This window comes from Leguminivora glycinivorella, chromosome 10 (assembly GCF_023078275.1).
Source record: "Leguminivora glycinivorella isolate SPB_JAAS2020 chromosome 10, LegGlyc_1.1, whole genome shotgun sequence".
In the NCBI taxonomy this organism is placed as follows: Eukaryota; Metazoa; Arthropoda; class Insecta; order Lepidoptera; family Tortricidae; genus Leguminivora; species Leguminivora glycinivorella.
Window position 1 is genome coordinate 3,414,739 of NC_062980.1, and position 18,083 is coordinate 3,432,821.

General features: G+C 36.2%; 1 protein-coding gene across 4 annotated transcripts in view; it reads left to right on the forward strand.

Annotated features, from left to right (window-relative positions):
• Positions 1–18,083, forward strand: part of LOC125230744 (unconventional myosin IC) — a 137,344-nt gene that overhangs the window by 65,533 nt on the left and 53,728 nt on the right. For all 4 annotated transcript variants that reach the window (XM_048136003.1, XM_048136004.1, XM_048136006.1 and 1 more), the window contains one exon: positions 11,062–11,177. In XM_048136003.1, the coding sequence (XP_047991960.1) occupies positions 11,062–11,177 (116 nt within the window). The remainder of the gene's footprint in view (positions 1–11,061; positions 11,178–18,083) is intronic.

The following is an 18,083-nucleotide window of genomic DNA, read 5'->3' on the forward strand; positions in this document are numbered from 1 at the left end:
CAGACGAAGGGTTGAGGCTCATTTTACTGTTATTTATCCTAATTAACTAAGTACTACTAAGTAGGTACGCTAGTAAGCTGGCTTCGGACATAATATGTATACAGAGTGTAACAAAAATGGTGGTGATCCGTTTAAAGGCGTACTCAGTATCGTATTCTTATCAGGAAAAAGTAGAAGAAAATTTTATTTCGCTAAAAAAATTTTCACTTTTGTATGAGCCGGGCCGCGCGAATCGGTCGAATCTCCATACAAAGATAAAAAATTTTTTTGCGAAAAAAAATTTTTATCCTACTTTTTCCTGATGAGAATACGACACTGAATACGTCCTTAAACGGATCACCACCATTTTTGTTACACCCTGTATTAAATATTTCTTTAACGCGACAATTCTGCACCAAAATTGCTTGAAAACTTACGATGTCTGATGATATGTATCAGAATCTAGTAACTGATGATTACTTAGACGTGTTAGGCTATTGACGGCACCATATCATATTTCCATCGTGTGGTTTCGAGTGAAATTAAGGATGTAATCTTATAAGTTGATTAGCCGAGTGCGACCAGCGAAGCCGTTGAACCTCCTTCAAATTATTTGGTCGCAAATCTATGCTCTTTAGTAAAAGGTAGACAGCCGTTACAGTTAGGTAAGGTGTTTATGACCTTTGTAAAATGGTTGGATGTAAACTCGCTACGCCCTAGTCGACAACCGAAAAACACGCAGAATAGACAGACATGCTCAGACAGACTAGATCTTATCTTATCTTAAAACTGCGGGGGCCCTTACGGATACACTTCGACCCATCGGGATCTTTTGTGCAATTACCCCCTACGATCCTAAGATCCTTCAGCTATTCAGGAGCTTCTCGACCATTTCCACGTATCGGATGATGAGGCTCATGGGTAGCTCTCTGAAGTCCTTCGGTGCCAGGTAGCCTGTTCCGAAGTTCTTCATTCTTTGTCTGGCGAGGGCGTGACATTCACACATTAAATGTCTGACGGTCTCTTCCTCTTCGCCACACATGCGACACTCAGTGTTGTCGGCGTGTCCCATACAGACAGACTAGATACTCGTACACATAAAAGTGCAGGGGGCCGATTTTTGAGTCTCACGGCGTTCGAATTCAGAAAATTGTCACTATGAAAATAATAGGCAATTCACCGTTTTCAACCGGTATTTTAGTGACAGTGAGACTCAAAAATCGGCCCCCAGGCTTGACAATCGGGACTGGCTTCTAATAGATTATTTAGCATTTGGTTGTACCTCATACGGCTCATGTCCATCTTAATGCCCATTGGTTTGTATATATGTTATGCTTATAGCTACCTAATAATAATAATAATAAGTACGATAGTACTCTTTATTATACTGTGCCCACGGGAAGAAAGGGGGTGGTGAAATTCTTAAATTTGACATCACCATCCCCCATGATGAGAATCTCGTGAAAGCCGAGAAGGACAAGTCCAGTAAGTACCTAGACTTGGCTCACGAGATAACCGCCATGTGGGATGTTGATTCAACGATCATTGTTCCGATAGTCGTTTCAGCGAACGGTCTCATAGCGAAGAGTCTCGACCAACATCTTAAGAGACTCTCGCTAGGTGGCTGGATCAAGGGCCAGATGCAGAAGGCGGTGATCTTGGACACGGCGCGGATAGTCCGACGGTTACAGTTAGGTAGTATGCGTCGCGCTCTCGACATAGTCGGGTAGCGATAGCTTTTGAGGTTTCGATAATATTCACGTTGCTTCTTTTTTGCATATAGTTTTTAGACTATTGATCAAATATAAAAATAATATTTTGGGTCGTCCTAGGTACCTGCTTAGCTCGAAATTTAGGTATTTCTATTTTTAAGCAGTGTTCAGTCAAAGAAATATTCGAGAAGAAATTATTTGTATCTATATAAAAACAACGTGGTTGCCGATGTACATATGCATTTTGGGTCATTTTCATCCATGGGTTTAATGATATTTTAAAAATGTCTAATATTGGCCCTAAAACACCTAACAAAATATTAGAGTTGGTAAGTGAAGTCTTATACCATTCAGGACATTATTATATATATATTTTCTTAAAGTGTGTCACATTTTATCAATTGCTTATATATAAAAAAATTTTTTTTTTAATAAAAACCCTGTCAAAGCCTGAAAAAAAAATTCATGTTAATAAGTTGACGTCTATATTATTATAAAATGATATCAAGTCATCATTTTTAATTTGGGTCACTTTCATCCATGGGTTTTCAATATTTGGCAGAATAAAACGCAACGCAATAGAGTAGTATTTTAAATTTTTGCGCTGTGTGGCGCGCAACCGATAGCCAATCAGGTTGGCGCATGCCGCTGGCGCGACGCCGCGCTGTGACACGAGGCGTAGGTACCTACTTCTCGTGCGCAGTCATACATAATTTAAGATTGCCAGAGGGTCGGGCTTTGGCGGGATTCTCCCGATTTTTTTGTAAGTCTTCCCAATTAAAACTTATACATAGTAGGTAACCTTAAGAACTTTATTACATTAGTAACGAAAACAGACCAATTATAAATGTCGAAAACACGTAAAGGTCTACTATCTAAAATAAACGAAGTAAACTAGCTAAACTATCGTAAATTTTTATTATGGTGCATTAGGGTAATTCCGAATGACAAAAATGCTCTGGTAATTCCGAAGAGGGAATCTTGATATGATGGAAATAATGGTGATTTTTATGTGACTTTCGTAATTAGACGACTTTCGGAATTACCCTAATGCACTATTATTTTACATTTCCCTACGAAATCCTCGAAACTCCAGAACCTTTTGTCCCGATATTGAAGTACCTAATTCGATCCGGCGCTCCTATTCATACACCGTGATTATATTATTGTAACTATTGATTTCAGTTTTTAGTTCCACAATACAGGGTGTAATTTTTATGACGGGAAATATTTATGGATGCAAATGGATACAAAACCCAAAAATAATAAATTGTAACTTGAATATTATTTCCTATATTTTCCTTAATTTTCATTTATAATGAACACGAAGCGCACGGCGGCATAATATATCTGTACACCTTATAAAACAAAGTCCCCCGCCGCGTGTGTCTCTGTGCGCGCGCGTGTGTGCAAACACAGGTGGTGAGACTGCGGTAGCCATTATTGTAATTATTCTCATTATATGGCATTAGTATCCTTTTTACAGATTTTCGACATTACCTCAATTGGTTTCGAATTTAACCCTACCTTAGAAAAATGGTAATCAAAATACGTATGTATTTTTTTTACTTACATTTATCTATCCATACTAATGCGAAAGTATGTCTGTTTGTTTCTCCGTCTTTCACGGAAAAACGGAGCGACAAATTGACGTGATTTTTTAAAGTGGAGATAGTTGAAAGGATGGAGAGTGACATAGGCTACTTTTTGTCTCTTTCTAACGCGAGCGACGCCGCGTGCAAAAGCTAGTGTAATATAAAGCTGCAACACGACTGACATTTTTCAAAAAACAGCCAGAAGGAGGTTCCGCCGGTGGCAGTGTTTGGTGTGGCCGTATAGAGGTTTGTCCTGCAACCCGGTAAAAATCCGACCGTCGGTCTACCTGTTCCAGGTAAAAAAATGTTGGACGGCCTGACCAAACGGCGGGAAATAGCCAAGGGGTGTTCGACCAAATGTCATAGAGGACCCTGGGTTGTTTTTGACGCTGCCATTTTTTTTTCAAAATGACCGTCTTTTTTAGACGATTTTTCAAGTTTGTCGTAGAGCACTCTAATTTTGGTCGTAGAATCTCCAAGCAGCCTTGATTAGAATGAAATAAAAAAAAATTGAAAAATGCGACAAATGTGAGAAAACTGGCTACTTTTGTTTTGTATGGCAACTTTTAAATCGTAAGAGATAGCCGGGGGTGCTCGACCAAATGTCATACAGATCTCGGAGTAGAAAAAAGTTGTATTAAAAAAAAAAATTCAAAATGGCCGACTTTTTTTTAAATTTCAAAATGGTCCTAGCGCGCTGAGATTTGGCACACGAGTGGACGGCCGACGGATTAGTATTCAAAAAGAATATTATTGAAAAATTTCAAATGGTGGCCTTTATGGGCAAATTGAAATTTGTATGGAAGATTTTTTTTTAATAACCATATCTCCGTAACGGTAGGAAAAAGGTCAAAAAAGCTTGAACTACACAATTTCAAAATGACCGACTTTGATTTTGGGAAATTTGACTTTGTCCCCTCTCGCCGCCGTTTTTGACTTTTCCAAAAAAAAAATTCTCATTTCTATTTTTGGCCCCCGTTTTTACCACGTGCCAAATTTTACCGCGCTCGGACCGAAGATAAAAAAAAATAATTCAAAGTCGGCCATTTTGAAATTTTGTAAATGCCATTCGATGGACCTAAGATAACTGTACAACATTAGTTCAAGCACTTTAACCCTTAACACGGCAAGACATGAAGTAATGTAACCATGTATCTCTTTGCATGTTTTTAGGTATAGTTATAGGTCAAAACGAACCATTTTTCATAAAAATAAATGAAAGTATTTTGAAAGTAGGATTTTCAGGACGTCCGTTAAAACGGACATTGCCAGGAATCTCACTGAGTGATGGCTCCAAAGGTAGTCCTAAAAAACGGACAACGCCGTCATAAGGTGTCCAAGAACAAAAATTAAATTACGTATTATAAAGTGAAAAAACCTTAAATTATTAGAATAACACACTACTAAATAATTAAAAACACTTAAACAATCGTCCGAAGATTAAAAAAGACATATGATAACCCAAAAATATATTAAGTATATAAATGTTATTATGGTATACAATCAAAACATATTCATCCCTTAGCCTAAAGCCCAATGTTCTTATCTAATTTATAATTTCTATGGACCAGAGCATAATTCTTCTCGTTTAGTTTACCTATAAATGAGTTTCAATATTATAACTATTGGAAAAGTAAGGTAGGTAGTCAATACATACCTTCCCTTCCTGAAATACACGTTTTTTATTTGGTGGTTCAAAATGCCACCTTTTATGAAAATGTTAACTAAAACCTAATTATTTTTTCGCTGTTATGCCGATTATAATATAGTAATTCACATTTAAGACATATTATGTATATCGGTAGGTATACGGAATTAAAAATAATCTCGTTTCGAACTCTGTACAACATCTGTCTGAACAAAAAATTGTTTTCACGTCTGTCCCAATTGTAACGTGTAAAACTACCCACATTCAAAAATATTTAATAAATCTGTAAGTTTCTAAGCTACGGCTAGTTAAAAATTACAATTATTGTAAGTATTAAGACTAAATATGTAAATATTCAAACCATTCATTTCATTGTGGTCTCACAGTCTTGACTTTCTTGTTTCTTTATTAGAGTGACGACTGAATTCTGAGCACAGGAAAAGTTAACTTTCACATTAAAAATTACATATTTCTTGATCATATTGGCATCTGGCAACATAGTGGGATCATATTGATTCTCCTTAGCCAGAAATAGAAGCTGATATATAATTTTATTGCGTATCTCCTTAACATACTCCATGACTCCAGACTCTTGGTCCTTGGTGTTTGACATTAGGTATGGAAAGCTTTGCCAGAATATAAATGATTTCCTTTGTCTCTATACATGAGAAACTTTACTTTTTTAAGTCTGTTCTGAATTTTGTAGTGAGTCATCCAGCATTTTAAAGACCTAAAGGATCATAATATCTTTTTCATCAGCTTGAAGAGGTTTCATGAGTCAAAATTGTTTATACTACTAATTAAAGGCGGATTTTGCATTTGTTAATGAAAACCCACGTTATGTAAATTTAGTATTAAAGCATAGTTTGTATTTAGGCCCAGTAATTATAAAAACAATTCAGAATTTAATAAAAAACTTATTTAACCCATTTATGGCAATGTCCGTTTTCTGTCACTATTTTGATTGCCCATAAGTCGGCACTGTCCGTTTTTTAGGACATGCTAGATGGTTACATGGTTACCAGTAATATCGGCAATGTCACAAAATTGTGACACGAAATATTTCACAATTTCTGAATATGAAAAAATACATTATTGCATCAACTTTATACACGAAACTAAATTTTAACTCGTCTAGTAACAAAATCAACAGAAACAGTACACCTGGATGAATTAGTTTATATTTTATGACGTCACAAATGCACTTCGCCGCATATTCCGAAAATTCGAAATTTCAACTGTCGCTTGCGCATAAACCGAATGTTGCCTAGTCATGCTATAAGCTCGAAGACGTAGTGTTTTTCTTTCACTTTCATGAACGTATAGCCTTTTCCAGCTAGCACTTAGTGTTTAAACTCTAGGTCACATTAAGTGACTGTACTAAAAAAGTGACAGGAAAGCTTTAAGGGTTAACCTTTTTCCTACCGTTACGGAGCTATGGCGATTAAAAAAACCTCCATACAAATTTCAATTGGCGTTCAAAGGCAGCCATTTTGAATTTTTAGAAATTTTCTTTTTGTATACTAATCTTAGGGCGGCTATCCACCCGTGTTGCGACGTACAGACTTGCAATTTTGAGTTTTAAGTATGTTATTATAGCTTACTAGACGACGAAAATTTCTGCGTTCCGGTCTTATCCAGAGGTTCTCAAATAGGGGCCTGAAAATGCGGCGAAATGGTTCCAGTAAAGGATGGTACGGCAGTGTTGGCTTCGTGCTCGACTTGGCGGGGGTACTGCCGTGCCCCCAGATTAAATTATAAGATAGTTAAGTTTAATGAAAATGTTTATCTATTTGTATTCTTTTGCAGCAGCGTCTCAGCGAATCACAATGAGTTGTCTTGCCTTCGGCCGACCAATCCAAATATTTAACGAGAGCTGTGATAGGCCTGTTTAAAATTATGGATATATATTAAAATCATAGTTCAAAACGATGGTTTTTGCCATACCTTTAACAGGCTTTAACACTGGCGTGTTTATTTTTGATAGGGGATGATTTTATTAATTCATAGTATAATTCCTCAATAAGGATATATTCCTTTCGAGATACCTACAGTATCAACCATTTCAAAAGCTTTAACTGTTGTTTTGTGAAAACTTTTTATATAGTACTTTGGAGACTAGTTTCGAAGTCGTGACAGTTTTCAGACGTCCGTGACTGGCATCGCCTCGGCCATTTTGTACAACCGCGTTAAGAGCAAACGTCACCCAGCGTAAAAATCAACAAAACAAATCATGCAGTGATATCATAAAGAGATATCCAAAAACGCTGGCTACGCTAACAGGACTCAGGGTTCAGCATGAGCTAAAGCTTAGGTACTACTTTCCTAAGCGCTTATCATGATGAGTCGTACCAAAACAGCGTGTCTTTATATAATCTCTATATTGTACCAAACCTGAGTTCTACTAGGTACAGCCGAGCCAGTGTCAGCTCAGTGTCAGCTCTATCTTGGATACTGCTCACCCACGAACTCACCGTGACGATTTCTTTAATTACGATGATAATTTGTTTGTTATTTTTCGAAATACATTAACTTTAATGACAATTGGCGTTCATTAATTTTTAATGGTTAATGACAATTAACCTTTTGACTGTGTAATTTTTGTTAATTACCGTTCGGCCAATACTCCTAGGCATTTCTTGCAGCCAATCAATAAATAATATCCTAAAACATCTGGACGACCGAGCTTCGCTCGGTTCTATTTTATTATATCACGTCTTTAGAAAAAAAAACTTATAAATACAAGAACAAAAAAAAAAACAAAACAAAAAATTAAAACTTAATTTCTGGCCGGGATTCGAAACCCTGACACCTGCAATCTGTCTGCGAACATTAGACCGACCTCGTACGACTAAGCTAAGCGCAGCCGATGTGCGCGGGGCGAAATTAACGACCATATTTAACGTTTACTAACGCGAAAGAAAAACTCATTAAAACTCCATAATTCGCCGTTTTCCGGGACCTAAGGCTACGCTAGATCGATTTTCCAACCCCGAGAACCCCTACATAACAAATTTCAGCGAAGCTAATCTTCGGGTGGCCGTCCACCCGTGTGACAAATCTCAGCGCGCTAGGACCATTTTGAAATTTTTCAAAAAAAAAGTCAGCCATATTGATTTTTTTAATGAAACTTTTTTCTACTTAAAACCCTGTATGACATTTGGTCGAGCAGCCCCGGCTATCTCTTACCGTTTAAAAGTTGCCATACAAAACAAAAGTGGCCAGTTTTCTCACATTTGTAGTATTTTTCAATTTTTTTTATTTCATTCCAATCAAGGCCTCTTGGAGATTCTACAACAAAAATTTGAGCACTCTACGACAAACTTGAAAAATCTTCAAAAAAAAGTCGGCCATTTTGAAAAAAAAAAAATGGCGGCGTCAAAAACTGCCCAGGGTCCTCTATGACATTTTGGTCGAGCACCCCCCGGCTATCTCCTGCCGTTTGGCCAGACCGTTCAACATTTTTTTACCCGGAACCGGTAGACCGACGGTCGGATTTTTCCGGGGTCGCAAGATCAACCTCTATACTACCACAGCCACACCAAATACTGCCACCTGCAAAATCTCCTGGCTATTTTTGGAAAAATGTCAGTCGGGTTGCAGCTTTATAATTATTATATAGAAAAATAGAATAGAATATAGAATTGATAAATAAATGAATATACAAGAATTGCTCATTTAAAAGTATATGATATTCTTAAAGAAAATATACAAGTTATATTTAACCAAATTAACATGCAAAGAACTAAGTTATTTTATTTCATCTTTGTTTAAACGACAGGTAGGATAGGATAAGATTGGCTTAATAGTAATTTGAGGAAAGATTTCGTGTAGGGTTCCGTAGTTTTTCGTATTTTTCTCAAAAACTACTGAACCTATCAAGTTCAAAACAATTTTCCTAGAAAGTCTTTATAAAATTTTTATTTTCATATTTTTTAAACATATGGTTCAAAAGTTAGAGGGGGGGGGGCGCACTTTTTTTCCTTTAGGAGCGATTATTTCCGAAAATATTAATATTATCAAAAACGATCTTAGTAAACCCTTATTCATTTTTAAATACCTATCCAACAATATATCACATGTTGGGGTTGGAATGAAAAAAATATCAGCCCCTACTTTACATGTAGGGGGGGGGTACCCTAACAAAACATTTTTTTCCATTTTTTATTTTTGCACTTTGTTGGCGTGATTGATATACATATTGGTACCAAATTTCAGCTTTCTAGCGCTTACGGTTACTGAGATTATCCGCGGACGGACGGACGGACAGACAGACATGGTGAAACTATAAGGGTTCCTAGTTGACTACGGAACCCTAAAAACACTACGTGACGTCACGCGAGGCAAGTCCATTGGGCGTTTAGTGTTTTGTATTCGATATCAGTTATATGACTTCACCACGTTAAATATTGCCGGTTATAAAAAGTACATCCTGTATTTTGCTTTATAATCCTGTATTTTCTACATATAAATTCCTCACCATTTTACGATATAATATGATCTCGTACCAACGTCGATCCCCACATGTACTTCAAAATAAAATATGAATAATCGGCGGCGCGTGTGTTAGCTCATTGAATTATATATATTTTATGTATGTGGATTCATATTGAAAGATAAGCGCTCAGCTACCTGCATAGTGAGTGACACGCTTAAATATAAGTCTAAAGTACTTAGATGATAAATCGCATTATTTTATTTGGCAGTAGTAGTAGTAGATTCCACGATGTATACTAAATTTATTATTTATAAATTAAATTATTTACTGACGCATGTGGAAAATAGGTATATTAAGTTAAAATTGTTACTCTAGTAGTCTTATCAAATACAACCCTTTCAGGCTTAGCATTAAATAGCGTGATGCGCACAGTTGAAATAAATTTTGGCGTTTTGTACACAACGTGCGGTTTGTCGAATGTCGAGAGAGGTCATTGCCCTTCCCCGCTGCCGCGCCACGGCCGCGCGGTCGGTATCATAATACCTACACTACCCGCGTCACTGCGCTCGCTTGACTTGATCGAACGCAAATATTAATACCGTATTATTTTTCGAAGCATTCTATTAAACTTACCCAAATTCACGTATCTTATTTATCTTGTCTTTTTAGTTAATAAGATAAGAACTCTAGTAACTTTAATATTTTTTTGGAAAGGTAAAAACCTATTTTTGCTAAATTATCGCAAATTTTATCAAGCACTGGAGTAGGAAAACACAATTTCAGTTTATTGATATATTTAAAGGAGGCAATGCGACGTTTCTTATTTTTTTTAACATGAATATTTTTTTGTGTCTGTTTCGCTAGGTATGACAAATTGTCATATAGCACTCGAGTAAATTGACCCAAACTACGTATACACGCTAAAAATATCATTCTAAATGCAATACAGTTACATTTTTTCTCTCGAATATTTTTTTTACCACATTAGGTCAAATTAAAAATTATAACCACAAATTACCAAATTACTAAAAAAGCACCCTAGGAATGTGACCCAAAACGAAATGTTAAATTTATATGTTATCAATGTATTTATAATCGAAAACAAAATCGACTTTAATATTTTTTTAACTTAGGGCCCAAAATATAGCCAGCGCCGCAGGACTAACATGTAAAGGTGGGGTGTCGCTACTCTTGAGAAAGGTTCTCGAAATTGAACCGAAACATGTCGAACGCTATATCGACTTAATACGTGAGTAACCCGCTTAAAATATTTTTAAATAGAATAATTTGCACAAAAAACTAACTTTTGATGCTTAATGATAAATGATATGAGCATAACGCCGTGAGAATCCTAATAAATAGAAGTGACTTAGCCTTAGTCCTAGTTTTTTTTTATGGGATAGGAGGCAAACGAGCAGACAGGTCGCCTGATGGTAAGCGATCACCGCCGCCCATGGACACCCGAAACACCAGAGGTGTTGGAGTTAAAGTGACAATCGTTCATGCTCCGAAGCGTATCGTAAGTAGTTTCTCTCTCTATCCCTCTTATTTGTGCGACAGATCCCGTTGCGTTTCGTTACGTGTACGATTGTCACTTCGGCTAGGCCGCCTGATCCGTATTTCTTGCCGGCACTGTTGTTACACAAGCTAGAGTCAACCATTAATTTAAATATACACATTGTCCCACAGACTTACATCGGCAACGTGCTGATCTCCGTGAACCCTTACAAGAACCTGCCCATCTACACCGAGGAGAAGATCCAGCAGTATTACAAGAAAGCCTTCTTTGAGGCACCTCCACATGTGTAAGTTTCATTTTAAGGGGCTACCTTTGAACGCGCCACGCACCGCGCGCCAGTTGCCAGCCGGCTCTCGGACGGAGGGGCTGTGCCGCTCGCTGCGCCGAGCCATTTTTTTTCTTAGAATAGAGAAGCGAAACAAAATGAAATTAAATTATCATTTCATTATTACAAGTGTACATTACATAATTCCTGTTTTAGGACAAAAACAAATTATTTCACAATATACTATGTGACATGTATTGGCGAATTTTGCCCGTCAGTCGCAAGTAGAATTTGGCCGTGTGGGTTTCATCACCGCTTACGGCTCTCACTGATCAATGCGGTCCTGGTTTCGAGCCCGGGCAGTGGGATATCTTTTTGTGTTTTTTTTTTCAAAAACGATTAGTTTCTACATTATAAAGGTTTTAATATCTCCCGGTTACAATATTTATGGCAAAATTCATTGTTTCGTATTTTCTCGCTGATGAAAATTATTTGAAGCTTCATATATATGTAAAAGTTTATACAAACGTTGAATTTTATCACAAATATTATACAGGAAGCCTGTATAGTTTACATGTGCTGGCTGTGTAAAAAAAAGCAATAAATAAATATGAAAATGAATACATAATTATTTTATATAAAATACACACAAGCTAAAATGCATGTGCCTTGTAAACGAGCGCGCAGGCATGGTTAGATTTGGTTAGGTATTACCCACAGTTAGTCCTGCGGCGCTGGCTATATTTTGGGCCCTAAGTTAAAAAAATATTAAAGTCGATTTTGTTTTCGATTATAAATACATTGATAACATATAAATTTAACATTTCGTTTTGGGTCACATTCCTAGGGTGCTTTTTTAGTAATTTGGTAATTTGTGGTTATAATTTTTAATTTGACCTAATGTGGTAAAAAAAATATTCGAGAGAAAAAATGTAACTGTATTGCATTTAGAATGATATTTTTAGCGTGTATACGTAGTTTGGGTCAATTTACTCGAGTGCTATATGACAATTTGTCATACCTAGCGAAACAGACACAAAAAAATATTCATGTTAAAAAAAATAAGAAACGTCGCATTGCCTCCTTTAAATATATCAATAAACTGAAATTGTGTTTTCCTACTCCAGTGCTTGATAAAATTTGCGATAATTTAGCAAAAATAGGTTTTTACCTTTCCAAAAAAATATTAAAGTTACTAGAGTTCTTATCTTATTAACTAAAAAGACAAGATAAATAAGATACGTGAATTTGGGTAAGTTTAATAGAATGCTTCGAAAAATAATACGGTATTAATATTTGCGTTCGATCAAGTCAAGCGAGCGCAGTGACGCGGGTAGTGTAGGTATTATGATACCGACCGCGCGGCCGTGGCGCGGCAGCGGGGAAGGGCAATGACCTCTCTCGACATTCGACAAACCGCACGTTGTGTACAAAACGCCAAAATTTATTTCAACTGTGCGCATCACGCTATTTAATGCTAAGCCTGAAAGGGTTGTATTTGATAAGACTACTAGAGTAACAATTTTAACTTAATATACCTATTTTCCACATGCGTCAGTAAATAATTTAATTTATAAATAATAAATTTAGTATACATCGTGGAATCTACTACTACTACTGCCAAATAAAATAATGCGATTTATCATCTAAGTACTTTAGACTTATATTTAAGCGTGTCACTCACTATGCAGGTAGCTGAGCGCTTATCTTTCAATATGAATCCACATACATAAAATATATATAATTCAATGAGCTAACACACGCGCCGCCGATTATTCATATTTTATTTTGAAGTACATGTGGGGATCGACGTTGGTACGAGATCATATTATATCGTAAAATGGTGAGGAATTTATATGTAGAAAATACAGGATTATAAAGCAAAATACAGGATGTACTTTTTATAACCGGCAATATTTAACGTGGTGAAGTCATATAACTGATATCGAATACAAAACACTAAACGCCCAATGGACTTGCCTCGCGTGACGTCACGTAGTGTTTTTAGGGTTCCGTAGTCAACTAGGAACCCTTATAGTTTCACCATGTCTGTCTGTCCGTCCGTCCGTCCGCGGATAATCTCAGTAACCGTAAGCGCTAGAAAGCTGAAATTTGGTACCAATATGTATATCAATCACGCCAACAAAGTGCAAAAATAAAAAATGGAAAAAAATGTTTTGTTAGGTACCCCCCCCCCCCCTACATGTAAAGTAGGGGCTGATATTTTTTTTCATTCCAACCCCAACATGTGATATATTGTTGGATAGGTATTTAAAAATGAATAAGGGTTTACTAAGATCGTTTTTGATAATATTAATATTTTCGGAAATAATCGCTCCTAAAGGAAAAAAAAGTGCGCCCCCCCCCTCTAACTTTTGAACCATATGTTTAAAAAATATGAAAATAAAAATTTTATAAAGACTTTCTAGGAAAATTGTTTTGAACTTGATAGGTTCAGTAGTTTTTGAGAAAAATACGAAAAACTACGGAACCCTACACGAAATCTTTCCTCAAATTACTATTAAGCCAATCTTATCCTATCCTACCTGTCGTTTAAACAAAGATGAAATAAAATAACTTAGTTCTTTGCATGTTAATTTGGTTAAATATAACTTGTATATTTTCTTTAAGAATATCATATACTTTTAAATGAGCAATTCTTGTATATTCATTTATTTATCAATTCTATATTCTATTCTATTTTTCTATATAATAATTATAAAGCTGCAACCCGACTGACATTTTTCCAAAAATAGCCAGGAGATTTTGCAGGTGGCAGTATTTGGTGTGGCTGTGGTAGTATAGAGGTTGATCTTGCGACCCCGGAAAAATCCGACCGTCGGTCTACCGGTTCCGGGTAAAAAAATGTTGAACGGTCTGGCCAAACGGCAGGAGATAGCCGGGGGGTGCTCGACCAAAATGTCATAGAGGACCCTGGGCAGTTTTTGACGCCGCCATTTTTTTTTTCAAAATGGCCGACTTTTTTTTGAAGATTTTTCAAGTTTGTCGTAGAGTGCTCAAATTTTTGTTGTAGAATCTCCAAGAGGCCTTGATTGGAATGAAATAAAAAAAATTGAAAAATACTACAAATGTGAGAAAACTGGCCACTTTTGTTTTGTATGGCAACTTTTAAACGGTAAGAGATAGCCGGGGCTGCTCGACCAAATGTCATACAGGGTTTTAAGTAGAAAAAAGTTTCATTAAAAAAATCAATATGGCTGACTTTTTTTTTTTGAAAAATTTCAAAATGGTCCTAGCGCGCTGAGATTTGTCACACGGGTGGACGGCCACCCGAAGATTAGCTTCGCTGAAATTTGTTATGTAGGGGTTCTCGGGGTTGGAAAATCGATCTAGCGTAGCCTTAGGTCCCGGAAAACGGCGAATTATGGAGTTTTAATGAGTTTTTCTTTCGCGTTAGTAAACGTTAAATATGGTCGTTAATTTCGCCCCGCGCACATCGGCTGCGCTTAGCTTAGTCGTACGAGGTCGGTCTAATGTTCGCAGACAGATTGCAGGTGTCAGGGTTTCGAATCCCGGCCAGAAATTAAGTTTTAATTTTTTGTTTTGTTTTTTTTTTTTGTTCTTGTATTTATAAGTTTTTTTTTCTAAAGACGTGATATAATAAAATAGAACCGAGCGAAGCTCGGTCGTCCAGATGTTTTAGGATATTATTTATTGATTGGCTGCAAGAAATGCCTAGGAGTATTGGCCGAACGGTAATTAACAAAAATTACACAGTCAAAAGGTTAATTGTCATTAACCATTAAAAATTAATGAACGCCAATTGTCATTAAAGTTAATGTATTTCGAAAAATAACAAACAAATTATCATCGTAATTAAAGAAATCGTCACGGTGAGTTCGTGGGTGAGCAGTATCCAAGATAGAGCTGACACTGAGCTGACACTGGCTCGGCTGTACCTAGTAGAACTCAGGTTTGGTACAATATAGAGATTATATAAAGACACGCTGTTTTGGTACGACTCATCATGATAAGCGCTTAGGAAAGTAGTACCTAAGCTTTAGCTCATGCTGAACCCTGAGTCCTGTTAGCGTAGCCAGCGTTTTTGGATATCTCTTTATGATATCACTGCATGATTTGTTTTGTTGATTTTTACGCTGGGTGACGTTTGCTCTTAACGCGGTTGTACAAAATGGCCGAGGCGATGCCAGTCACGGACGTCTGAAAACTGTCACGACTTCGAAACTAGTCTCCAAAGTACTATATAAAAAGTTTTCACAAAACAACAGTTAAAGCTTTTGAAATGGTTGATACTGTAGGTATCTCGAAAGGAATATATCCTTATTGAGGAATTATACTATGAATTAATAAAATCATCCCCTATCAAAAATAAACACGCCAGTGTTAAAGCCTGTTAAAGGTATGGCAAAAACCATCGTTTTGAACTATGATTTTAATATATATCCATAATTTTAAACAGGCCTATCACAGCTCTCGTTAAATATTTGGATTGGTCGGCCGAAGGCAAGACAACTCATTGTGATTCGCTGAGACGCTGCTGCAAAAGAATACAAATAGATAAACATTTTCATTAAACTTAACTATCTTATAATTTAATCTGGGGGCACGGCAGTACCCCCGCCAAGTCGAGCACGAAGCCAACACTGCCGTACCATCCTTTACTGGAACCATTTCGCCGCATTTTCAGGCCCCTATTTGAGAACCTCTGGATAAGACCGGAACGCAGAAATTTTCGTCGTCTAGTAAGCTATAATAACATACTTAAAACTCAAAATTGCAAGTCTGTACGTCGCAACACGGGTGGATAGCCGCCCTAAGATTAGTATACAAAAAGAAAATTTCTAAAAATTCAAAATGGCTGCCTTTGAACGCCAATTGAAATTTGTATGGAGGTTTTTTTTAATCGCCATAGCTCCGTAACGGTAGGAAAAAGGTTAACCCTTAAAGCTTTCCTGTCACTTTTTTAGTACAGTCACTTAATGTGACCTAGAGTTTAAACACTAAGTGCTAGCTGGAAAAGGCTATACGTTCATGAAAGTGAAAGAAAAACACTACGTCTTCGAGCTTATAGCATGACTAGGCAACATTCGGTTTATGCGCAAGCGACAGTTGAAATTTCGAATTTTCGGAATATGCGGCGAAGTGCATTTGTGACGTCATAAAATATAAACTAATTCATCCAGGTGTACTGTTTCTGTTGATTTTGTTACTAGACGAGTTAAAATTTAGTTTCGTGTATAAAGTTGATGCAATAATGTATTTTTTCATATTCAGAAATTGTGAAATATTTCGTGTCACAATTTTGTGACATTGCCGATATTACTGGTAACCATGTAACCATCTAGCATGTCCTAAAAAACGGACAGTGCCGACTTATGGGCAATCAAAATAGTGACAGAAAACGGACATTGCCATAAATGGGTTAAATAAGTTTTTTATTAAATTCTGAATTGTTTTTATAATTACTGGGCCTAAATACAAACTATGCTTTAATACTAAATTTACATAACGTGGGTTTTCATTAACAAATGCAAAATCCGCCTTTAATTAGTAGTATAAACAATTTTGACTCATGAAACCTCTTCAAGCTGATGAAAAAGATATTATGATCCTTTAGGTCTTTAAAATGCTGGATGACTCACTACAAAATTCAGAACAGACTTAAAAAAGTAAAGTTTCTCATGTATAGAGACAAAGGAAATCATTTATATTCTGGCAAAGCTTTCCATACCTAATGTCAAACACCAAGGACCAAGAGTCTGGAGTCATGGAGTATGTTAAGGAGATACGCAATAAAATTATATATCAGCTTCTATTTCTGGCTAAGGAGAATCAATATGATCCCACTATGTTGCCAGATGCCAATATGATCAAGAAATATGTAATTTTTAATGTGAAAGTTAACTTTTCCTGTGCTCAGAATTCAGTCGTCACTCTAATAAAGAAACAAGAAAGTCAAGACTGTGAGACCACAATGAAATGAATGGTTTGAATATTTACATATTTAGTCTTAATACTTACAATAATTGTAATTTTTAACTAGCCGTAGCTTAGAAACTTACAGATTTATTAAATATTTTTGAATGTGGGTAGTTTTACACGTTACAATTGGGACAGACGTGAAAACAATTTTTTGTTCAGACAGATGTTGTACAGAGTTCGAAACGAGATTATTTTTAATTCCGTATACCTACCGATATACATAATATGTCTTAAATGTGAATTACTATATTATAATCGGCATAACAGCGAAAAAATAATTAGGTTTTAGTTAACATTTTCATAAAAGGTGGCATTTTGAACCACCAAATAAAAAACGTGTATTTCAGGAAGGGAAGGTATGTATTGACTACCTACCTTACTTTTCCAATAGTTATAATATTGAAACTCATTTATAGGTAAACTAAACGAGAAGAATTATGCTCTGGTCCATAGAAATTATAAATTAGATAAGAACATTGGGCTTTAGGCTAAGGGATGAATATGTTTTGATTGTATACCATAATAACATTTATATACTTAATATATTTTTGGGTTATCATATGTCTTTTTTAATCTTCGGACGATTGTTTAAGACCCCTTACTCCTTAGAGCGCTCATCAATTTCACGAAACGGCCATCGATAGATGGCGTTGGCGCTCGGTACGCGAGCACCAGCAACTCAACGCGCGTTTCAACGCAGACACGAATAATCTTGATAGTTTTGAATTAAATTGCTAATAACATAATTTTCAATTTTATATGGGGACTCTTTATTTAATTTCATATTCATGGTATGGTAGTAGTAAATAAGGTATATGAATGTAGTAAAAGTATAGTATTAGTCTACATGTACATATATAAATTCAGGTTTCCTAATTGATTGATTCAACAACCAACACCGCTGAGCCGAAACTACGAAAGCTAGAAAGTCGAAATTTGTATAGATTGCATTAACAAAATTTC